The sequence below is a fragment of the Uloborus diversus genome, chromosome 4 (genome assembly GCF_026930045.1).
Source record: "Uloborus diversus isolate 005 chromosome 4, Udiv.v.3.1, whole genome shotgun sequence".
Lineage (NCBI taxonomy): Eukaryota > Metazoa > Arthropoda > Arachnida > Araneae > Uloboridae > Uloborus > Uloborus diversus.
In genome coordinates this window covers 119,827,490-119,854,405 of record NC_072734.1, presented here as the reverse complement: position 1 = coordinate 119,854,405, position 26,916 = coordinate 119,827,490, and the positions used below count along the sequence as shown (strand labels likewise).

Sequence of the window (26,916 nt, the reverse complement as noted above, 5' to 3'; positions counted from 1 at the left end):
CGAAAGATCTTATATTTTTGTTTAATGGTCCTAATATTAATGTACTAAATGACATCTGACATGCCTTACTTTGTTCCTTTATTTTAACGTAAAAGTGTTTTTTTTTTTTTTTTTTACAATATGTAGTGGTATTTTATACTGGATATTTTTCAAATGTCACACTGAAAATATACTTGAAATTCGGAACCACCAGATCAGTCAACATCCCATAAAGTAATAGAGGAAATTGAGACTCGTTAGACTGGCCTTGATAATTATAATACCATTTTTTTCTGTTTACGACCAACAAAAAATAGCACCTATAGTTCTACAATTCCTATAATGAAATCATATGGTACAGTTATTTTGAACAAATTTCGGAAACTGCTATTTTAGCAGTGCTATTTTTGATTGATTAACTTTCATAACTAAGCAACATTATTTTTTAAATGGTTTCCATGAAGAATGAAGCAATAAGATGCATTCCTCGCCTAAAATAATTTCTTTTAGTTCTTAAGTATTAGAAGTTTATTTTTTGTTGTAAAGAAAAAAATCAGGACAACTTTTTTTAGACCAAGAACCTAGGGTATGTTGTTTCACTTTAAGAAAACCCACAAAAACTTTTAGAACAGTTCAAAAAGCTGTACTCCAGCATTGGCAATAGTGAAATTACTAAAAACACAAATTGTACTGATTCTTGAAAAAGTGTAACAGTAGATGTTGGTCAATTTTAATTATATTGATCTTTAAACTTTGGTTTTTGATTCTAATCACAAAACATTTGTTTGGTACAATTGTTGGACAATATTTAACATTAAAATTGTAATAGAAGTTGTTTTTGTAATGTGGGGACCCCGGGACTGTGGCAGGTTTTATCACTTCACAAAGTTCTCTTAAAATATTAATGGGAAAAAAAGGTAATGAATTGAAAATTTTCTGGGATAATGAGAAATATTTAATGGAACTCATAGTAGAAAATAAAACTACTAATTGAATTTTATGATTAGATTGAAAAAAGAAGAAAAGTAGAGAGCCAGACCAATGTGCCCTGACTCCCCCTATACACTTGTGCAGTCAAAATTCTTCTGAAAGTCAAAAAAATTTTAAAGTATAAGTTGTAATTCCCTTTAAAGTGCTACTTTTATTCTTTTTTTTCTGTGCAGGCTATTCAAATATTTTAGTAAAGAAAGAGCTGTGTTGAAAAATTTTCCAAACGTAGAGTCCGTAACGTTTTCTAGAGTCCGTAACCAAATTTAGAAAATTAATAAAAAATACCAAATTTAAATTTTCATGAAACTTGTTTTAGAATATTGTAACACCATAGGTGAAATTAGAAAATATTCAGTTTAGTAATATAAAATACATAAATAAAAATTTCAACAAAACTTTTCTTCTAATTATTGTTACGGACTCTACAATCACCATTTTCACAACTTATAATTTTTAGCGAATGCACATTTTGATTAAAATTATTATCTGTATTAGAGATAATCCCTTACTTTATTTGTCCCAAGCACCAGTTTTGGCTTGAAATTCAGTTCAAGTCACTATTGGAAAAAAATCAATGTAGAGTCCGTAACGATAAAAGTTGTATTTTCGATGTTTTGATTGCAAATACATGGATAATACAAAGTAAATAGAGAAAAAAATATGACAACATGTCCTTTGGAACGTGCTTTTTCAATATATATAAACAGTTCAACCTTTCAACAAGTTTTGTTACGACACCCCTATGTCACAAAAACCGTGAAATGCCCCTTAAAATTACAAATAGCACCCTGTGCTCCCTTTTTAATTGGTCGTCCCCACGAAAGTAATACAAATCATGTCCTACACTTTTGAATTTTTTTACGGATTTTAATTATTACCAACTACAGTTATTTGTTTGTTGATTCTCCACTTATTAGTGCCTAGTATAAATGATTTGTACTTAAGTAATTTCTGAAAAGTTAGAAAATATTTTCACTTTTACGTTGCGTGTTGGTGTAGCAGAGTGGACTGATAATAGAATGGACAATGTGTTTGTTTCCTTCAGTCGAAAGTACTACTCTTAGTTACTAAAGTTGATAGAATAAGCAAAAAAACATGGACCCAGAAAATACTTTTATTTTCCAAAAAATAGCCTTTTATAATGTCCGATTTTTCAAACAAGGCACGGTTTTTATGACGTCACAAATGATGTACTTAGGCGCATTCCACTGGCGCGCTGAATGTGTACGCTTGCTGTCTACCGCATTTCCAGGTAATGATAATTCAGAAGTGAATTAAATATTACGCTCTACGCTTGCTACCAACCATATCGTTGCACTACATATGAGTAAAGAAGTGAATTAAATATTGCGCTTTGCGTTAATAGCAACAGTGAATGGCAGTTCATCATTTGTGATGTCATGCCTGAAGCGTAAAAATAAAATTGAGTCCATGTACCGATTTAAATATGTTTTAAAAATAGTAAACTTTGTCAAATTATTTTAAAAATGGTCAAATCCTATGTTTTTAAGCATGTTCTTTAAGAAAAAAAATACTTTTAAAATTTCGGAAATGACCCCTTTAAGTCTTAATGAAAATCGTTAATGAAAATCACAACTGAGGAAAAAAAAACATAGAATGAAACAGGTTTATAAACTATTCCTGGTTCTAGATCTAGGATACGTCATCTTACGGTGTTTTAAGAAACTAGCCAAAGAGATAAGATACCAAGGTAAATTTATAAAATACGACTAAAACGTGCGAGTTTTGTCTCAAGAGATTTATGAAGGTTTTTGATGGCATTTAATACCTTGACACGCTCCTAACATTGTGTAACTTTTTCAGTTTCCTTCCCCTTGTCCCATTTCCCATTTTTTTAAATTAACATATTGTTATGAAAAAGTGTCACACTTCATGTCGCCCCTCCCCCCACTCATCCCTTGTCACAAACTGATATAATTTCATGATCAAAGCGTGACATAATTTTTGAAAAAACCCCTTCGTAATTACGTAGCCGTATTAGTTATGCCAAACTTTTTAAAATTCAAAGAATATATTATTAAGCGCCATCATACTCCAAATGTATAAAGAATATCTAATTATACAAGGAAAAAAGTCAAATGAAAAGAAAAGAAAAGAAAAAAACATTTTGAGCCGAAGCAAAAGTTGTCAATGAATAATTTGAGAGTTATTAAGTTGGTGCATTTGTAAGAGGAATATCTTTGAAAATATAATTTTTGCAGCAGGAGAAAAACTCTGATATGCAATAAAATATTCTATGTTGTTTCAAGTTAAATAATTTATTTCATACATTCCCATGAAAATATAAAAAGGTCTAATCTTTTTTATGGGAAAAACACGTTACTACAGGTGTATTTCGCATCAAATGTGTCCTAATTAGAGTAGCAGTCTGAATTTATTAACACGAAAATACGAGAAATGTTCTTTCTTAATGCCGACACGAGATATATATATATTTTTTTTTTTTTGCAATGCATCTGAAATATGTAAATTAACTCTTCCTCTGAGCAGTGCAAATGAAACTACCTTTTCTCGAGTTATGCTGCTTATTATACTAACTCAAAAAAAGAAAAAGAAAAAAACTGAATTGTTTTCAAAAATGTCAACCTCAATTTTAATTTTCCATGTTTTCTTTTACTCTTTTTATTTTAATCTTTTGGTTTTATTTGACTTTTTTTATCATTTGTGTTTTGCATACATTTTCCAGTAAACATTTCACAACTAAATGAATGTAGGCAAAAATTATTATTATATATTCCAAGCCTTTTTTGCGTATTTTCCTTCTTTAATTATTACTATTATTTAAAATCCGATTGAAAATGATTTGTAAATTTCTTTACGATAACCTAATTTTTCCTCTGGTTTTTAAAGAAACGCATCACTGCCAATGACTACTTTAATTATCTTGGTGGAATAAGCGCTAATTTTGAAAATGAAAAAAACGCCAAATAAACTACTACGAATGTTTAAGCTATCTTCATACAAGTCATCGAAATATTTTCAAACTGAACACGATATTTTTTCCATTTTACGGAAAAAGAAAGTTCGAAATTCAAAGCTATACTACTTAGAGTTAAATGGAATTTTTTTTCCTGCAACTATTCATGAAAAGAACTCGTGTTCAATTAGAATAGGAATTCAAACTATTTCATTCTTGCATATTTATTTAAGTGAATATTTTTGACAAAAAATCATCATTGAACTCGACTATGAAAATTTGGATTATGGAATTAAAAGGTGTGTTTTCCCCTGGTACATTAGATTTATAATTAGTGTCTCCTAAATGTACAGAAATAAAAGAATTCATCAGTTAAAAGTAAAAAAAAATAGCTACATTTTTACAGAAACTCTACGTAGATTTTTAAGAATTCAAACGAAGGTACAGGTAGTTATCAAAATAATGGAAACATTTGAGAATAAAAGTGACATTTTTAAATGCGATTTGTAAGTAATGAAGAATAAAATTAGATATCTGTTTTTTTATAAATAGCAATGTACACATTCTGGTACTATTTGGTGGTTTAACGAAAGTTCTGGAAGTTTAGTCATTGAAATGGATAGAATGAGCAAAAAAAAAAAAAAAAAAATAACATGGACCCAGAAAATATTTTTATTTTCACAACAGTTTTTTTTAATTAATTTTCTAAAATGTCCGATTTTTCAAACACGGCGTGGTCTTGATGACGTCCCGATTGATGCACTTTGTCGCATCTTTCTACTATGTTTCCACGTTATGATAATCAAGCAGCGTATTAAAATTGCGCTCTACGCTTGCTACCAACCATATCGTTGCCAATACACGTGAGTAAAGATGCGAATTAAATATTTTGCACTGTGAATGGCAACACTGAATGGCATTTCATCATTTGTGATGTCATCGGCAAAAGCCGTAAACAATGGAAGCTCTCTGATATAAGTATTTTTTTAAAAAATATTAAACGTAAACAAATTTATCAAAAAATGGTCAGATCCTATGTTTTTAAGCATGCTCTTTCAGAAAAAAATACTTTTAAAATTTTGGAAACGACCCCATTCTCGAAAGAAAAAAAAGTACTTTTTATTCTTAAATTAGAGAAATTTAAAGTAGCGCTTCATTAAAAACAAAGTGGAACCTCTTTTCATGTTCTTTTGTTTCGTTGGGACACGAAAATATAGTTTCTAGCCGATGTAGTCGAGGCCAAACTAGAAACATGTTTAGTAGGTATTCCTTTTTTAATTCACTGTAGGGGAGCGAGGGGCTTGTTGTAACAATTTTTAAAAATGGTGTCATATCTTGAGATGTATTGGTTAAATTATCACCAACTAAATTTTGATTGGTACTCTGACTATTCTTCTGTAAAGTCTATTTGAAAAAACATCACATCTATAGGTATCTCTTTTAGAAAAAAAAAATTCTAAAAAAAGGAAAGTGTTATAACTTACACCGTACTTGGGGTTTGTTGTAATATCTATTGGGACATATAGTAACAACAATAAAAAACATGAATTTTACACCATTAATCATTTATTCTCTTCATATTTTGCTTTGTTTTCAACAAATAGTTAAGTATTTAACGAAAATAATAAGATACTTCTATTAAATGCATCTACTATTAAATAATTAACTGAAATACACTTTTTTTAGGTAATCAACAATTTAAATATTTTAGTTTTAAACTATTAATCCTGTTTTGTATTAAGATTTTACTATAGGTTCTTATATACAAACTAGACACTTCGAAATCACAGTAAGTTAAGTTATAAACCTCCAAATTAAGTGTTTTAATTATCTTTTAGTTCTTACATCTTATGATAATCGGTCTGTTCATAAGTCTATTATCAATGAATTTAGTCTTCATCTGAGTTACAGTTAATACAAACAAAATAAAATAGTATCTCCTCCGACACATCCTACATGTGCCCACATCTTACATACAATGCATTTAACACAAATCACCTTTTGAATGATGATACACTTCTCTGCAAACTAGACAGTACCGTTCTTCAGATCAGATTCGAATCCGATTTTAAAACACTTTTCTTTACTCCTTCTATTCCATCTTTATTGTTTGCAGATTTTTACCTTTGCCTTTTCCCTTTACTTTATCAACTTTTTTCTGCTTTCTTTTCATCTTTTCTTCATATTCCATTCTCAAAGCTTCTTTTTCAAGTGTGTCTGTGAAAACAGTGGATTTCCTTTTACGCCTGTTATTTATATTTGTTTTCCGTGGTGGTGCCTTTGGTAATGGTTTAATTTTCGATGGGGAAAGTTTGTTTAGACCAGAGCAACTCGGAGTTGGTTCCTTTTTTAGTTTCGAGATTCAACGATAACTTTTCAATCACATTTAGAGAATTTTCTGATTGTTCAGTTGACCTGGACGATCAGTGACAAGAGAGGGCGCAAAGTCAGTCTTGGAAAATATCTACATTTAAAGGCCAAACACCGAAAGATATATTAAATTACACATAACATACAGCAATATGGAGCAAGTTGTAACATGTTACAACATACCCCGAGATTTTGTTACAATTAACCTCAAATCATAGTTTTTCATATTTAGCGTGTTAACTATTCAAACAACTTTGTAATCTTGAAAACTATAACAATACATCATACATAGGTAAATGTTAATACGAAATAAAACATTGAAAGCTCTATTTAATCAAAAATAACAAAGCTAACCAAAAATTTACAAAGGTCAAAAAATACTGCCAATAACGGAAGGCTCGCACACACCCACTCTTTGTGTCGCCTGGCGGGACACTGGGGGTGATGACGTGACGCGGTACAATATAACAGTGAGTTTTTATTCAAAAATATAGGTTAATAAAGCTAAAATTCTTAGTGAAAAAGCCCTGTTACTACTTACCTCCGTTACATCAAGCCCCTAGCTCCCCTACCCCCCAAAGCAGTGTTTTAATCAAAAATCAAAAGCTGCGCAAATATGATTAATATGATAAAAAACATTACACACAATGCAATTAAGCAAGTTTTCGCTTAAAATTAATGTGTTGGTAGTGATTATTCAACAATGATTTATGCCTATATAAGTTCAAAAAAGAAAAACTTGCATTATTCTTTGAAAAGTAAAGGTAAAATTGAAAGGGCAGCAATTTCCCTAAACGTTGAAATATGGCAATGACTAGTTTCTATAGTGTTTCCATACAGATTAACTAAAATATGGCATACATTTTTAGCCTACTTTCCCAGCAGAAATAAAAGCAAAAAGATAAAAGCATGAAAGAATTCTTAGTGTAGCTTTAAATATCGCTAAAGACAAAAAAATCAAAAATAAATGAAATAATTAAATAAATATCAAAAAATTAACAATTGGAAAGTAGGATTTGAGGTAAAGAAAATGTGTCGGTCTGTCCGTCTGTCCCTTCCTAATAAATTTTGAGATAAAAGTATAATTCGAACAAAAAATTGTTTTGTTCAAATGATCTCGGCAAAGAAAACGCCTCATTTTCATATTTCACTTTTTGATTTGAAAACCAAATCGTGTAATTTTGAATAGTTCAAAAAAACTTTACATTACTGCCAACGGGGAAATTCAAGACAAAAATAAATCCCGTATTTATAGGCGAATTTGCTTCAAACAAACTTTGTTGGAAAAGCTCTTCATGAAGAACATTTATAAAAAAATATCTTTCGGATTTGAACAGTTTTTCGTTCAACTTTCAACAGTTCAAACTGCTTAACACATATGCCTGCGGATAAACTAAAAGTCAATATAGATTCCAAACTTAAAGGCGGATTTGCCTTAAACAAACTTTGTTGGAAATAGCTCTTGAAGACCGACTCTCGGTTCTTACTCTTAGAATTTTAGAGCTGTTGACTCCTAATTCGACTCCTGTATCGTAAAATTAGTCGGTTTCCGACTAATTTTACCATACAGCTTTGACAAAAATTTAGACACGGAAGAAAAATGACTAACTCCGACTCTTGGAATTTTAATGGCTTCGACTCCGACTAATTTGACAAAAATTAAGTCCTACTCTGACTCCGAAAATATTGGCAGAATTGCGGACTTAGAGGGAAAATGATCGACTCCAACTCCAAGTCTTTGAACTTAAAACCTTCGATTCCCGTCTCTGACTCTTTTACCCCAAAATCAGATCAATTGCGACTCCGCAGCCCAGGTTCTTACTGTGAAATAATTATTTTTGACATGATTTGTTTTTATTTTCACTCCAAATTTTTAATTTATGTGCTTTGTTTTTTGGCAGCGGCTAATGAAGCGATATTCAGGTTCAAAAAACTGTGAAGAAGTTTTTTTTTTTTTTTTTTTTTTTGGTGATGAAAAATATTTTTTTAAGTTACCATTTTACTGTTATTTGTTTTTTAAAGTTTTTTTTGGCAACGTGGGAAAACAAACGATGTTTTTTGTTGAATGTATAATGTACTATATAATGTTATTTTAATGAGCTTATTATTTTTCGTTCTTTTTTTTTCTTCTTGAAAGCGATTAAAGATTTCTTAATGGAAAGAAGTATATATTAGCTGCTTTGTTTAAAACGTTCTGCTACTTTATTTGTTAGTTTATTTATTTTTTACGCATCTATTTTGTTATATGAGCGAGGCATATTTTGTTTCTAGAAATCAGTTCAAAATGTTAAAAAGTTATGCTTAACATGCTTAACATGATCTCCCCCAAACTGTGTCCAATTTTCCTTTATTCATATTTTTGAATTTTAAGCATAATTATTCTTAATTCTTTACTATGAAATAGTTTAATTACTTTTCTGAAGGACGCTCTTAAATAGCTCTGAAGTTTCCAATCAAGCATTATGTTCATGAAGTGCTAAAATCTGAAGTTTCTAAGAAGTATATTTTTGCAAACTAACTGATTTCTTTTTAAGATTCTAAGTAAAACTGAGAAACTTCTTACAGAACTTCCTTAATGAGATTGGCTTTGCAACGTTTAGAAAGTAGCTTACTTTTTGAAACAAAGTTTTCCAACTATGCTGTTGTTGAAGTACATTAAGCAAATATTATGTTTTTCTTATAAGTAGATATTCTTTATTGCTGATAATTTTAAACACACCTGAACAATTTTCAATTTCCGTCATTAGCATTCCTTTGATGGCGATTCTTAAAAATATGAAAGCAATCATTTCCTTCATTTTTCTGTCAAATGCACCGAACTGTTTTAATTATTTTTAAGTTGTGAGGTTTATACCATTTTAATTGCGCATAAGAATACCGAGTTTCTTCCCGACACATTTTTATCGTAAATAATTTTATGTTCACGTTCAACTTCCATCCAATGTTTCACACATGCAATTTGTTTGGATCATTCCATGCAAAAGTATATACTTTTTCTAAAATGTGACAGCTCTATATTTTACTAGCTGACCCGTGCGAAAGCATTTGCGCTCGTTGGAAGAATTCAGAAACCGTTTTTTTTTTTTTTTTTTTCAGTAGCAAAAGTGACTTGTTTGTTTTTCGAAACATTTAAAATGATGTCTTAGGTTTGACGTTTGAGGAAGTATCAGAGAGTTCTTTCATACCCCCTCCTACTTCTTCGAGAAGTAATATGTGTATGCAATTTGCCATGGTAAAACAAAAGTTTTTTTCTCTGATTTCAATGCAACAACACAACTGTGATTTAGAACCCATCTTCCAATCAGTTAAGATTATATATTCGTGCAAATTTGCATCAGAATTCAGCCAAGGAAATTTAATTTTCCAAAAATCACATTTTCTGGCCTATGGGAAGATCTAGCTCATGACCTTCACGTTATTTGCAGGACTTTCTTTCCAACTGAGCTAATGGGTCTTCATTTCGGGATGCTATAAATTAAAGAAATGCGCAAAAAAGCTACAAATCAAATTGTAAATCAATGTTTTTATTTTGCTAAAAACATTTTTAAAAAATTATACATCGATTTACCATTGTAAAATTAATTTTGTAATTTACTGCTGCTCAGAATCCCGCAATGAGTTCACATTACCTATAAAAATTTGGATCAGAATTTTGCTGAAGATTAAAAAACATCAGAACGAAATTTTTACATGACCATGCTAAACATGAATGAAAATATCAATTTTTCAATATCGATAATCTGATATAATTTTTAAAAGTAATAACTATACGACGAGAACAATTCGGCTTGCCGAAGCGAGAAATGAGACCCGTACACACATTTGTTTTCGTGTGCAACACCAAAAAGCAAAAAAAGGAATATTTAAGTTGCTAGGGGACTACCCTTTTCTGCAAGCTGCTGTTCGTCATCCCCCCTCCCCAGATTTCCTTGCACAATTTTCATCGAATCACATTGTTCATTTGTTGGACCCCAAAAAATTTTAAACCATCTATATCACTCACTACCACAGGATGAATTAATTCTCTCTTAAAAAAAATATTTTATGTCGAATGCGACTTCTCGGAATTAGGGAAAAAACACTATTTCACACGTTTCAGTTTTTTTTTCCTTCATTAATAATATGATACTATTCAGTTTGTGAATCATCAATATGGTTTTCGCTGGTTCAGACGAATTTGAAATTTCTTCAACGAAAATATGTGTGGAGAAAAAGGCTATCATAACCCACTCCGCGGTTACTAAGAGTAGATCAACGTAAAAATAAAACAGCAGTGCGCATCATTTTTTTTCTTCCAGAAAGAAACTCAGAATTGTTTTTAAAAAAAAGCATCTGACCCCATCTTTTCGTCTATTTTCTGTCAGAAAAAAAATATTTTTGAAAAATGGCAAGCAACCCCATTCTTACTCTTTTTTATTCTGTAATTTTTCGATATTTCTTACTCCTTTGATTTTAGTTATGTATACGGCTTTTAAGTCTAATATTTTAACATCACTTAAGTAATTTTAGAGCTTCAAAATGTTTGATTAAAACAACATTACCACTTGTGATAATTCTCAACAGTCCTGTTTTGAGGTCTTTCATTCTAACTAAAGAAAAAAAAAGCTTTTAATTAAACTTTTTAACTTCTTATCTAGAAAGAAAATGCCTCTACCACATTCCTCTGGCTATGAAGTTTAATTAAACGGAATAAAAAAAAATAACTACATATTAGAAAACGTTCTTTTGGTTTCCCGAACACGATGAGAAATCTGAAACGAAATGTTTTTCAGAAAAACACTGCGGCAATGCGTTTTTCTTTTCTTTTTTTTTTTTTTTTGCAACTACTTTTATATCATTTTTTTTCCAATTACTTTAATTGCTTTTTAGAGGCTATTTTTAAAGTTTTTTCTATTGCTTTTACTTTGTTAATAATAATAATTCATCAATGCTGCCCTTTTTTAAGGTACATTATGATTTAAACCCTTTTTTTTTTTTTTTTGATGGAGTAAAAGTTAACTTTTTTCAAGTCTTCATGTTTTAAGTTACCAATTAGTTTCACTATATACAACCCGAATTCTCAAAAATAAGAATACCTCTTACTCTTTGAGCAAACGCTTAGTCTAACAAAGTATAAGTACGAAGCAGGTATTAAATGAACGTGCCGACTTTCTTAGAATATAAAGTGTGTATAACATTTCATAGATACTTTATAAATAAAAATCTTACACTGAAAAATACAAAAGCTTATAGTGATGAAGGTTTACATTGAGCCAAAAAACATTATTAAAAAAGAGGGGGAAACATTTTCAAGCTAAACAATATCGATACTTTGTTGCATTATTTGTTGCTAGAATCACTGCTTTAATGCTTTCAGACATGTTTTCCACCATTAGATTCATCGTTACTGATACTGTGTCCGTACCCTCTCCAATGCGGCAACAAATTCAATTTTACTGGCGGATTTAGGTGTTGAAGATATTTTACTTTAGGTTTGACAATGTCACGACATCTCGATCGTATTAAGATCAATAGAGCTGCTTGGTTAGTTTAATACCGAAATATTTCTTTCTGTATTTTAAATCTACTAGTCGATTTAGAGATGTGACACCAAGCGGAACCTTGTTGAAAGATAAATGTGTCACTGAATGTGTCACTGCTGCCTCAGATAAGAGTATCATACAGTAATCCAGTACATTTTGATAAACAGTGAATTCAAACATTGTTTAAAGATACATACAATTTCTTAGTCTCAGCAGCTCTCATGCATCTCTATACCACAAAAGATGTCTCAAATTAGAGAACTTCTTACATAAGATTTCTCAAGCGCTTCGCTTTTGAAACGCCAACCCAGAACACCTCTTTCGTCAACAGATATTTCAAATCAAGATTCATCACTGAATGTCTAGTTGAGCATATCTTTGCTCCAGAAGAATTGAGCGCGTCTCTGTTTCTTGTTCTTCTTTGGGTTACATTTAGGACTTGCAATTGCAACTGAATTTTAGGCAATCGTCCAAGGGCTGCTGGCTTGGACACATTAACTACGGATCTCTACAATACTAATGAATGTAGGAGGCAGTTTTAAAACTATTATTTTGGACGATTTACATTAGTTTGCGTTCATGTCTGCCAGTTGTTACAAGTTTTCTATCTAATTTACTTCGGTTACATTTTAATTGGTTTGTCTTTCTGTAATCTGTTAAAATCTTTGGGACCGTAGACAATAAAACTTTCATTTGATTAAATATGAATTGATTTCTTCTAACTTGAAACAATGATACAATAAGCAACTTAGTTGTTTTCAATTCATCGTTTTAACGACCCATTTTCAAAAATAATAGTAACGTAAAATTTTCCTTGCGCCAAAATTTATACTTGTCGCAGCCTGTCGGTTAACAGTTATGCAAAATTCGCTGAAAGAAGCTGAGAAAAAGTATTGGCTGCTTTTCAAATTCAAATTAAATGAGTTTTCTAATTTAAGTTTTTGACTTTTGAACCATACAAAAAATCAAAATAATTTTCAAATCTGTTAACAACCCTTAAGTTATTAAAATAATATTAGAAAAGTTGTTGAAACTGTTTTATCCATTCATTAATAACCTGCTTTACTTTGTTTAATTTACATTCGTTCTTTTTACCCGACTCATTAAAAAAATTTTGTTTCAGCAGTTCTGATATTCTTTTATTTCAAATTGGGGTTGTATTACTCCCAAACACCAGAAAATGCTAGTTAATCTAATGACCAATTTTATGTCTCTTAGTTCATAAAATTTGAGTAAATGAATTAATTTTTTTGAACTTAAGTTTGAGATATTATTTACCAAGAATAAGTCTTTTTTTTCCTTGAACCGCGATTTGTAAATAACATATAACAGGTCTTTACTATTTGCATCAATATATGTGCTCTACTATAATCGATTTTTTGCCCTTCGAGGAGAAAAATTTAAATGTTCTGAACCTTGTGCCGTATTGTAGTATTAGTTGGTCATGTACAATAATTTATAGATAATTACAACTAGCAAAATGGGGGTTCTAAGTATATTTTGTTCTAAAATGTTCAAAACATGTACTTTAACTTTTGAAGTAAACTATTGTAACTATTTCATACTTATTTTATGCCACTCAATTTCATGGTACTCTATTTACTAATCAGTCTTGTATGTTTTAGGTTTAGCAGCGGCAGCTGATAATGGATCATGTGAATGATAATATGAATTCAAATTTCAATTGGATTTGTGCGTCAAGTCGTGTGCAATTGGAGGATATCTATGCTTTCTACGGAAATTGAACGTTCGTGGTATATAGATGTTGTGCAATCTTCCATAAAATCTTTAATACAGACTTAGTCAAAAGTTTGGGAAATAAGTTGATGTGAACATGTCAAGTATTGGAATTAGTGGCAATTGTTTTGGAAACACTGAAATAAAAATCGTCGCTAGATACGGATATTTTTAAGAGTGATGTTGATTCGATCTGTGTTAGAAAATAAAAGTCATCTCAGCAAGGAGCAGTTTTGAATATTATTGAACAAATAAAATTTTTTTAAAATAATAAACATATATAAATCCTTTCATTTAAAAATCGTCATAATATCAGAATGGCTTTCTATGTTTTATATCGTTAATTTATTTTTCCTGTATAGACATTTCGCTTTATTTTTTATTTCAAATTCGACTATGAAAAGCAACTTTCTTCTAAAATGAGTGTGGAAACAAAAAATATTCATTTAGTCTTTGTTTACAAAAATTACCTGATATTATGGTATTTTAAAAATATTTAGCAGTATATATTTAAAAATTTCAAAGGATTTATGTTTAAAAGCAATAAACTTATATTCCTATTAATTGCTATTCAAATAATTTAATCGTTTTGTTTTCGAATTCACGAAATATATTGCCATAAATACAAACATATTTCAAAACGTTTGATTTCCTGGTTTAAATAAATCATGAAAACTATTGAAGATGCTTAAAATTTTCAATTAACCATTTTGTATATATTCTAAGAAACGAAATGATTCTTAATGTGAAATATCTTTCGAATTTATCAGTCCTACATACATAAACTATCTTTAATATAACAACAAAAACCTCGTATTGAAGTGAAGCAAGTTAGTAGCAACTAGTTATGCTTTTTGAAATATATTTATAATGGAATAACTGATCGAAAAAAAAGCATTCCTCTGCTTCAAGATGTTGCAAGAGACTGAAAGTTTGACTAAAAGTAGTGGCAACAGAAGCGTCAGCAAAGTTACTACGGAAGAAAGCCCGTTCGAGGCTATATCATCTTTAGAAGAAGCAGACTGCTACCTATCTTTCTTGTCTCAGCCTTATCCTCATACAGGAAGAGGTAAGCTTCTTTTTTTTTCTCTCTCTCTCTGTATTCTACAATTTTTTCTCACATAGGGTAACGGCACCAGTAACAGATATGCTTAAGACATTGCTCTAAATTTAACTCAATTTTCTGAGCCTTTTAATGTATTTAGAATTTTTAAACTGTTTTTCTCTCATGTAACTACATCTCATCTAAAGTTTGGCTGCTTCTGGATCCTCTGAATCAGTTAATTCTATATTTATTTGCTCAGTTTCGAAAAAAAAGTACGACCCCCAGTAACAGATACCGAAAAATCTGATGATACCGAGTAGCAGATAGGATGAAGCAAAGATGATTAATGGACAGAATACCTTTTTTCTCTTCAAAATGTGCAAAGGTTTTTAGAACTAAAGCCTTATTTAATTCAAATGAACATGAAACACCAACCTCGTGGTATCTGTTCATAACCTTCCACCACTGTCTTGTAAATACCAACTGGCTCATAAAACTGACTTCGATCACACTAGATGGTTGCACCGTATTCAGGGACATCAATTTGCAACATCAGTTTTACCCGCCTAAAATTCTTATTATTTAAATCCAAGCTTATGACTGTCTGTTACTGGACCCTTGTATGTTACTGGTGCCTTTGCCCTATAACAAAAAGAGGTGTAAAAGTTCAAACTTTTTTAATAGAAGATTTTTTTTCTAAACTACTGGTAAATGTAGTAGTTGTTTAGCAAAGAAAAGAAAATCTGCAGTCTTCTTGTATATAAGTGGTGCGTAACCTTCTCCTCGGGCCAACCGGGGGAAGAATATAATAGATATATAAGTGGTGCCCAACCAGCTCCTCGGACCATATCCGGCCCGAGAAGCTGATTCATATACCCATTGTTTTGTTTAATGTTCCAAATCGAAAAGCATGATTAGTGACAATGTTACAAATTTGGAGCAAATCATTCCGAAATAGGTTTCTGGAACACATATGCATTTGGTAAAAGAAGCATAGCAATTTGATTACTAAAACTCTTGGTCTGTATTTTTTTTTCCTCTTAAATATTTCCCCATGTTGATTAGAGTGTTTTGGAATATTTTAAAGTTTTATGTATGTTCTAGCATTTTAGTTTGAGGTGCAATCCTCCGGAAGAAAAAGTTAGGTCACCACTGTACTATATCAATAAACATCATATTTTTTCCTAAAGTTGAAGGCTGGGGAAAATTATTTACTCTTACTGGCTGCAACAAGAAAACGGGTGGTTTTAATACTGAGATTGTGTGTGAGCAGGTATAATTGAGCCATTCCTTGGAAAAATCGGACATTTATTCAAGTACGTGACAGCTAACATATTTCTTTAAAGTAATAATTTAAAAAGTGATTTAAGAGAATTTTGTTGCCTAGGAAATCACAAACGCAGGTGTGATTTAAATTGTTATTTTATTTTTAAAATTATTAGTTTTAAATTAAACATATTAGCTATCACGAGCGGCACAAAATGGCGACCTTTCTGTGGAAATGCCATTTTCCTCAAATTCTAATGTATAGTTGGGGCAAACCTAACCTGGGGCAAACTAAAGCATTAGGAAGGCTACGCAAATCCTAATCAAAGCATTACGGCGCTGCCTGGTTGTTTGCCAGGACTATAGTTACTCTCAGCTTAAAGGCTTCTGAATTACGATTGGATTTAACTCTTATTCCATCCATTGTAGTAAGTGTGAAATCTGTACAAACATGAGTTCCCTTTAATCCTGGAATATTAAGCTTTATCTTTTAGTTTTTATACATTTGAATAAAAGAAACAATTATCTATCTGAAGTTAAAGTATCCACTTTTTATTATTTTTTATCTGCATTTAATAAATAATAACTTATACTTGTTGCTAGGATAAAGACCCACTCATAACGTGCACAAATTATTAGTTATTACATACACCAATAAAAATAAGAAAATTTATACTTTATATCAGTTACATAATGATAACTCATACTCAGATGTATAAAAATTAAAAACCAAATTTAAAATTTCTGGAATTAAGTGCAAGTGAGTACCTAAAAATAATGAAATTGATAATGTATAGGTAATTTTACCAAGTCTCTTAATTTTCGGTAGAAGGTATTTTTCCGGGCACTCCTTACGTTTGCTTAGTAGGTCTAACACCCATTTCATATAAACGCATTCTCTTGCTTAAAGAGTACTTAAAATTCTCCTTATGCTTTAAAAATCAATCAGAGACTGTGTACTGGTTAATAAACCCACGCAAACTTAATGTGATTGATTTGGTTTCCAACTTGACAAGATAAACACGCGTGAGAGTGACTCTGCCGGTCTAAGAAAAGGTTAAACAGGACTTTTCCATTATCTTCAGTAAAAAGATATTTATCGGACTTCAATCACATATCCGATATCATAAAAGCATCAGCATAGAGTTATTAAAGTATTTTGGTGAATGTGACCTCAGGCATCGGCGGTGGGAATTAAATGTCAGCATTGGACGATCGTTATTCTGCACAATATTGGCACTTAACGGTCGGTTGTAGTATTTTTGAGAGTAGTTATCTTTCAGAAAATATAATAAAACCCATCACTAAAGTTCATTCTCTGTAAATTGCTTCGTATTTTATCACTTTGTTCTTTAATACAGGCGTTTTTATTTTTTTCTTCTATTTTTAGAGGCATTACGTTAGATGAACCGGCTTCTCATACAAGTTTTAAAGTTGATTGCATCTTAGAAAAAAATAACATAATAGTATTTTATGTCATCACCCCCAAAGAAAATGAATTTTATTAAAATTCGTCTTAAATGGAGAACCAAATGAAAATTGCTCTTTCACGAAAAAAAATAATTAAAATACCCATTACAACTTAAACAATATAAAAATCACTCTTCTCCTGAAAAAAGTAATTTAATTGAAATACTGATCCAAATTAGGACAAAGAAACCCCTTCCCTCCCTGAAGGAATAAAATATCCCTGCTTAAACAAAAATAGGGGAAAGGGGGCTCATGTGAGCACGGGGCACATGTGAACATGGTATGTTTTACTAAGATCGCTTCAAGCAAAATATCTGGAAAATTTCTCAATGAAGGGCAGCACCAGTTGTGCCTCTTGGACAAACATTTAGAGCAATGAGCCATTCTATGTTTGTGTGGCAACTTCTTTGTTTTCACAGGTGTGGAAAAAATTTTATCACTGTCTTCTTCGCGTGATAACATTTTTAAGACTAACTGCTAATCTAAATCTAATTATTACGAACCATTGTGTGAACATTCAAGTAAATTTATGACAATGTTTAAATGTTTTTAATGAATTAAAAATTCTTCATTTTTTGCGAATTAGCTCTAAAGTAGACGATGGGGCACTTGTGAATACAACATCTAGGGGCACAATTGAACAGTTCCCATTGCCGCTCTCCTTGATATTATTATTAGTGTAGGATATTGTAAGCGTTACAAAATGTGTAAATATTTATAATTATTATTTTCATATAGTCAATTTGTAAATTTATTGTGAATTGTTATTAATATTAATAAAGATATTAATTATTTATTTATTCATGTTTATTTTTTAAATTCTTTTGTTACTTAATAGTTGATCCATAATTTAGTGTTGTAATAATACGTTACATAGTGTTATATAAATACATTATCAAACAATGTATGAATCTTAAAAGTGAGACACATATATGTAGAGTAACCCTTACATAAAAAAATTCTTTGTATTATGTAGTCATATAAGTTTTTGTCTAGTTTATTCTGTGATCAGAACAGGCTCCATTACTTCAGAATTTGACAGTGCGCAGTTATATATTCGGGAAAAATATTTTCTTAGTGAAACAATAACTGTACAATTGAAACTGACGCAGTATATGTTGCAAACCCTTCAAGGTATTTGTTATTTAAGTATATGTTTCATATTGAAGAATTTTCCTTTAAAATATGATGCTTCTCCTGCATTTTTTATCCGTGTTCACACGTGCTCAAGGCCTGTTCGTAAGTGTCCCCCTAGGGGCACATGTGAAAAACTGCAGATGTTTTTTAAAAGTACAAAAAAGTAAGGAAAAGTACAAAATCCCAAATAAAAAAAATACATGACACAAAGCAAAGTGCATTCCATCATGGGGCCACTTTGCGTTGAGAAATTGAAAATAGTTTTTGAAAAATAAAGAAATAAAAAAATTGTTCCACATGTCCTCCATTTTCCCCTACTAGTCCCTATCCACCTCTTCTCTGAAGTGATTTAAATATATCAAAATGAGCCATAAATAGTATTTAGAAAATTAATTTTAAATTCGACATAAGCAAGATGAATAACAATACGCTTAGTTTTCGATTTGAATGTATCTTAAGATTTTCTCTAAATTATGTGAACTAATATAACAACAGACCTTTTTAAATACTATATAATATCTCGATCTACTTATACCTACTCTAACGAAAAACTTACTGTTTGACCAGGGATTGTATGTAATCTGGCAATCTACCAAGTAAAGACGATTCCATTTGAATGAATCTAGCAGGGAAGATGGGAAAATAGCGATGGGATATTGATACGCGCGTTTTATAATGTCACTAGTGCCTTATTCATTTATTGCATTCTCAGAAATAAAATAAGGGGAAACAAAAAGTTACCACGGAAACAAAAAGAAAATAAAATATTTTCATTTCGTTCATGACTGTAAAAGCAAAATGGTAAGCTCAAACTTTGTTGTGAATAAATAAATCAATTAAATTTTGCCGTATGAATAAAGATCGAATATACTTTAGATTTAAAAAATGCTGCTGTGAGCAAATTTTTATTTTTACAAAACTAAGGCTAAATAATAGAGAGGCAAAAATGCACATCTGAAACATACCAACTAACACCCCTATAAACTAATAGATACGTCCATTTCCGCCTATAAACCGGATATTAGCCTTTCCATGTAATCCATGGTCATACAGTACGACCCGTAAAATGTTAAAACTCGCGCACGCGATGAAAAAGAAAATCGTGCTGAGCATTCAATAAAAATTATATTTTTTTGCTTAAGATAGAAATAAAAAAGAAAAAATTGAATTTGATTTTCGGAGGAACGCTATAAGGGGAATCAGTTCCTATCCTACATACCGGTGATCAAAATTTAGGATTTTGATCATCTGGCCAAGTTGCAAACGACACATTCACACACACACACACATACACACACACTGTTTTGGGGGTCCTCAAAGTGGGTGTCACATAGAGATACTGAGGCAACGCGAAGTATCCGTGGTATATATGCATATACATGCACCAGGGTGCCGCGAATCGAAAAAAGCTTGAGAGCCCCTGCTGTGTTTCATTTATATATACTAGATAGTGTAAAAATAAATATCTTTACGTTGCCTCCGCGTGCAATCTGATAGAGGTAAAGGTGTAAAAATGGGCACAGGTGTAAACATGAACACCCCTCCCTACTGGCTAAGGGGGTACTAAAGACTGGTGGTGAGGAATGTATATGGCGCTATTTACGAATATAAGATATCAGAGAGCAGTTGGAAACATTATTTCCAGTAGTGTGGATGCAGCTTGAGTTATTGTGAAAATTGGTGTTTTTCTAAATTGCAAACTTTTTAGAAGCATGTGAAATCGCTTTTTTTTTTCATGTTCTTATATTTAGTTTTAAAAAAATTCAGTGACATCCGGAAAGCGGAGATTTTAAGCTACTTTTTGAAGTACACCTTCCGTCAGGCACGCTTTTACGTTACATGTGAAAGTGGTCATCTTTCTTAGGTGTAGTTGGTGTAAATATGAGCCCCAATTTGAAGAGTGCCCATAACTATATACCACATTTTCTTTTAAAACAACAAAAATTATTCCTCAAGTGATGCAACTTGCATCTTTCGGAATGGAAAGTTCCTAGAAACTACTCGGGAAGAAGTGTAGATGAAATGTGTGCCCAAAATTTGCCACAATCTAAATCTGTCAAATATGGGCACACTTAGATTATGCGGAGTTAAAAGCGCCAGTTATGTTTGAGATTTCTGCAAATATTTTTTTCCATGTAAAAAATAAATTTTCTACCATTTTGTATAGTTTTATCCTGTTTTTAAACTATTTTTGGTGACTTTTTTTGAATTGTGCCATATTTACACCCCATTTTTTCTGGTGCTGTTTTTAAAGCTTTCTGTAAATCGCCGTTTTTAAAGTGAAATTTGAAATCATTGATATTAATCATTGCTTCGTCGTTTTTAAAATGAAATCATTGATATTAATCATTGCTTCGGTCTTCTCGCATACAGGATATATGCCGTACTTGTTTATGAAAGACAGAAATCTAGAATTCTTTTAATTAAAAGTAACTTTCAATCAAAAACAAAAGAGGATATCCACATTTACACCTTTTCCTCTACTAAAGTTGGGGCCAATCTAACCTGGCAACGTCGCAATGCAGTAATTAAGATTTGCGTAGACTTCATATTGTAAACATTGCACAGCAGTTGAACATCGGTGTTTCGAAACTTGCATGGATCCGATCATTTTTATCAGCAACGCATGTGAAATTTGAAGTCCCATTTCATTTAGTGTCACTTCTTTTTCAATTTACATGCTACACGGAAATTTCACATTGATTTGAAATCAAATTACCTTTATCTTTGATATATGAAAGTGAAAAATAAACAAACCAAAGTTTTAGAAATGAGAAAGCAATCGAGTCTTTCCAAAGCAGAAGATAAACACAGACTTGTTTAAAGAAAAGTTCTCAAAAATCAAATATGGCCTGCGTGACGAGCGGAATTAATTACGGCAACGAAATTCTAATACCGCCGAAGAATGGCTACGGCATCTTTGATTCGTCCAAAATTGAATCACGCGATCTTTTATGATATAAGTTACTTTGTTAAAGGCAAAAAAGAAGCTTGGAATAATGAGATTAAATTCTCAAGCTGATAATACTCAAAGTCGTTGAAGTCATTACCTGTCTTTTAAATCAATGATTGTTACGAATTTTAAGATTTTGTCTTGCGTTTCATCCCAGTTGCCGCTCGATTCGTCACACAAACGTTTTAAAATGGTTGCCAAAGTTGTGGCAATCATTTTTTTATACATTTTTTTCCGTTTTCAAAACGTTTAAACGTTACGTGTGCCACACTAAAAAATACAAGAGACTTTGAATTATTCAGTAAGTATATGCATGAAAAAGAAATACTTTTAACAAATCTATACTAATAATATAAAGCTGAAGAGTTTGTTTGTTTGAACGCGCTAATCTCAGGAACTACTGTTTCGAAGTGGAAAAAAAAATTGTGTTAAATAGTCGATTAATTGAGGAAGGCTATAGGCTATTTTTTTTAAAATCAGATTGACCAAAATATTTGTAATTGCAAATTAAATATTTAATTAATTGTTTAGTTTTATGAATTCCTAATAGATGGCACGGTAAGTTTAGTTGGATAAATTCCTAATAGATGGCGAGGAAAGTTAACTCATCGAGAGGGCGCTGGCCGACAATGTCGATAGCTGCGAGAAGCCATTCCGCACGGCTCGGAAGCTACGCTGTTGTGGGACTGTTGTGGTCAGCACATTGATTTTTGAATGAGTTTTTTTTTTTTATATATTCAGGTACATAATTTGATAATGTAGAATTTTGCTATTGGGTTTTGTTTTCCTTATTTCTTCAACATTTGTATTTGTTCTTATAGTTGAAGATAGTTACTTATCTTAGAAAATAATTTGATTTGTCGTATTATTCAATTGCGATAGTTTTTTATAACGTTTTTATTATAGTATTGTTTATTTGGCTGAACATTTCAAATTACAGAAAAAAAAATGCTTCACTCGCTAAAGGTCAGGGTTACGGTAGCGCGGTTACTTGGCACGTTAAGCGATGAACTATACAGTTGACTCAGACACTTACCACTTTGGACCCGGCACCTTCTACTGTTACAATGTTCCTACGCCACTGAAGGAGGGTTCTAGTAGGAACGACCTACTTGGAGTAGACAGTAATTGCTTTTCTCCCCTGGATGTATACTTTAGTGTCCTTCCTCTTTGAGTATGTAGTATAGCTCTCATTGAGAAGATAGATCTAATCTCTTTTTGAGGAGGGAGCATTGCAGTGAAAATAAAGTCTCATGAAAAAAACATTAGAATATAGAAGTAAATAATTAATGTGCATATGTAGTTAAAAACAAGGAGATACACAAAATTAAGTCAAGAAAGGGATTTAAGTTTTAAAAAACGAGCTGATGTGTGCTTCACATGATTTCCTTTTACTTCAATTTTAATGTGATTTAATAGTTTACTCTCTAAATATCACCACCAGTGGCCAAATTGAAACCAGATTTTGAAAAAAAAAATGCCAAATTTGTCGCCAAGTTGGCGACAAAACTTGGCGACCAAAAAACTGGCGATATATCGCAAGTGTCCGCCAAATTATAACACCACTTGAGTATACATCGAAATTAACAATGATTTCCCCACAAAAAGGGGCGAAAAATCCCTTTAGAAACACCCGAATGCAACATGAAGAGGAGGTGCACAACTAGACCCCACTAGGAGTCTACGGTACCAAATTTCAACTTTCTAGGACATACCGTTCTTGAGTTATGCGACATACATACGCACATACGCTCGTACATACGGACGTCACGAGAAAAGTCGTTGTAATTAACTCTGGGAATGTCAAAATGGATATTTCGGTTGTTTATTCATTCTTAGGCACTTATCCGCGTGTGGTTGCAAAAAAAAAAAAAAAAAATCAACATTAATTCGGGGGGAGCAAAATGAAATTAAGGCCGAATTTTGAGTGAAATTTTTTTAGCGAATGCAATACTTCCTTTTTTTGTAAAAAGAAGTAAAAAGAATGCAAACTTTTTAAAAGTCCTTGGCCCTTTTTCCATACTTGAATAAAGTGTAATTATATTCTTTGCACTTCTTTGAAACGTTGAAACATGTAAAAGGCAGCTTTCTACTTTATTCATGTTGAGGCTGCTCAAATACAGTTGAATCTCTATTCACACTATCACACAAGTATATTTTCTAATCGGTAAATTTGTTGAAAATTTAACATTTATGCAGCCACGTAAACATTCACAAAAATATTTAATTTTACAATATGTTTAAAGAAAAATCTTCTAAAATGGAACGAAAACGGTTGGAATAAAATAATCTCTCTTTTTTACAGATAGTAATAGGTTTGTTGAATTTTATTTCTAAAAATATGTTAGACTCTTGCGATTTCTCCTTCAATAAAACTGGTTCAAGTTGAAAATTTTCAAAAATTGGTTAGTTAATCTGACACAGAAGGAGAATCATTTAGATATAATTAATTTAAGAAATTCGCTCGTGATTTAACGAAGCTCATTGATCCAGCAAATACGTAGGTGATAAAACATTTGTGTGTGGTGTAATGTGATTCTAAGCTCTCTTTATGGAAAATGAATCAAAATTTTTTCAAATCTAAGCACACAACAAAATCAATGGTACCGAAATCTAGATTAGCGATGACATATTACTAGCTGGAATTTCTGAGAACTCTAAAAATAGGATAAATGCAATTTTCAAAATCATTCCCTATTTCAACAAGAATGTGTAAGTAAGCGTAGATGTAACTTAAGGCAAAGTAATTTCTCATTAGGAGTTTGTTTTTCCCTATCTGAATTATTAAATAAGTAAAAGGTCAGAGACTTGATAATTCAGAAAAGATACATTTAATTATTTATAAATTAGCTTTCTCTGTTCCGTACTCTCGATGAAGTAGAATATTATATTTACGTACTTTTTTTAAAAGCAGTTTTCTTTAAGAGAAGATAGATTTTTAATTTAATTTTTGTCATGTTTTCTAATTACAATATGATGATATGAAAATGCTTCATAGCTAAAACATGCAAGGAGAGTTTTAGGTTCAGGTTAAAATTGATTCGCTTGGTTAGCTTCAAAACTTTTCTGTTATTTGTAATGCAGAAATTTCGGGGAGAAATTTATAACGTACTAGCTGCGTTGCCCGGCTTTGCCCGGTTCACCTTGAAAATAAACATTGTGTCAAGTGACGTATATTCAACAATCAGGCGTAAAAAATAAATTAAAAAAAACATCATGAATTCCTTTCCAAACAATGACGACAGATATTAAAATACTTTTAAGAAATTAAATCCAGAAAGATGGATTTAAAATGCGTAACCATGGAAACACGAAATAAAGTAAGTTTGAAGAATTAAAATGAGAAAGAAAATGCTTCACAATTTGAATGGAAACGAGACTTCTTAAACTTGATTTAAAAAGGCTTGTAACTTTTTTTCCTTTCGAGATAAAAGCTTATTTTTTCGACCATAGGTCGAGTTAGATCTGGATTAAAAAAGGTCGCTTTTTCCAATGGCGTCAAAAAGAAAGCTGTGGGACAATTGCTTCACTTTTTATCGATTTATTTAATGAAGAAAGAAGTGCCTAAATTTCAGCTAAGCCTAAAACAGTTCGAGCTAAAATCGCAAATTACTCCTGCCGTAATTATGTTAGAGCATTGAAACAAATTGCGTAGAGCGCGGAAAATTCTACTCTTTCTAATGATATGTAATATTAATATGTGCAAATAGTTTTTCACCCCCATATTTGAGAATTTATGTGAAAATTGGACGTAAATTGGAATAAAAAAAAGAACTATTCATCGAATTTTATTCGAACTGGCAACCTTTTCAGGACTTAAAGACCCGAACTGTGAAAATTTCAGCGCAATCGGCCGGGTAGTTCTCGAGTTTTGCGAGTTTAAACACACATACGCTTTTTGGGGACTTTGATGCAATAAACACGTCATTTGGGTCTCTTAATAAGAATGTCTCAATTTTTTAATTTCCTTAAACTGCTTGAAAAATACCAGAAAAGAGTGGAATGAGCTGAAAAAAGGCGTTTTCTGTGCAATGTGCATGTAAAGAAATACTAGAGACAACAATAAGTTGAATAGGTTAATTAAAAAAACCGCGGTATTTTCTTAGTGATCTTGAAACAAAATTTTGTAGGCAATACGGTCCAAGCAAGCAATAGATGTAGACTTGGATTTTAATGAACTTATAGCAAAAGCTTCAAACGTTTTATTGCAAGTCAACTGTCAGCTTAAGAAATAAATAAGTATTTTTGTGCAGAGAAGTAAAAAGAAATCAACGACGTTTTATCACACAAGTTAGCAGATTACTGCATAAACGTATTTCGTGGGTTCGGGGAGGGGTTCCCTTTTCAGTGCAAAAAAATGAGCTTTTGGTTGTAAAAATATCCGGTCTGTTGTAGTGCTACTCACTATTTTTAATATCATAACTAAGTTAAAAATAAGGAAATAAAATGGAAAATTGCCAAAAAAGAAACGGAGCACTTCTGAAATGTTGAGCAATAACTTTGGAATTATGCGCAAAAAAGGTTGTTTCTGATTCTGAAAGGGGTAAAATATTTTAAAGAAAACGATAAAATGCAAAAGAATTTTGCAAAGCGTTAAAGAAAGTTACTGATTAATACACATCGAAAACAACTGACATTAAATTAAAAAAGAACAAATTTTAATGTGAAAATAATAATTTATCAGACGGGGAAACTGTGGAGAATTTTCGGACATGGCCATCAAGAGAGATTAGTAATAAACCAGAATTTACTGTGATGACCCTTACCGCTCATTGTTGTATATGTTATCCACTGTTAGTTCAATGATAGCGCTCAGTCAGCAAATAATTACACTAACTAGTAAATAATGTGTTTTACGCCGAGATTTGGATTAGGTTCTCTGTTTCCTAGCACCGAATGCATGCCTCAAAAGTTCAGGCTAGCTTGGCGATTCCATTCTTTTCAAACCACACCCTACATGCTGGGGGTTAGAATTGGATTGAGGATGAATAGTTTTGAGTGCCGATTTAAAAAAAAAAAGACTTTGGTATAATTTTTTCCGCATTTACAGCAGAGCCATATGTACACGACACTTTGAAGCCTTGTGATCTATCCCTTACGGGCTACCTTGTAAACAAACTTTTAGACAACACGAAATTCCAGTCACACAAAACACGCGTAGCTGTGAATTTTTTGAAACTTTAAAATATTTCATATTAGGAGTAAAGTATTCCACATTTAATATGCTATTTTCGAGGATCCATATTTGGACTAACGTGTGACGAATGCTGCTATCTCGCAACTATGCAATGATTTAAAGAAAATAAAAATTTGGAAAGAAATCGCACGGATAAACCCGAAACATTTATTAGTCTTTGTATTACCTAATGAAAGCTTTTATCTAAGATAGAAATGAACCATAGACTTATTGATTTTAGTAGTTTTTTTATCGAATGAATTTTGAAATAAGCATTCCTTCGTGGAAAAGTATGATCAGCTCTTCCGTTGTACACTATACTCCAGGGTCGTC

The 26,916-nt window shown here is 31.5% G+C and overlaps 1 protein-coding gene across 1 annotated transcript in view; it reads left to right on the top strand.

The window, feature by feature from the left end:
- LOC129221384 (diuretic hormone receptor-like) overlaps nucleotides 1-26,916 on the top strand; it is a 165,390-nt gene that overhangs the window by 68,263 nt on the left and 70,211 nt on the right. The window contains exon 2 of the mRNA XM_054855853.1: nucleotides 13,425-14,605. Coding sequence (XP_054711828.1) covers nucleotides 14,449-14,605 — 157 coding nt within the window. The 5' untranslated portion in view covers nucleotides 13,425-14,448. The remainder of the gene's footprint in view (nucleotides 1-13,424; nucleotides 14,606-26,916) is intronic.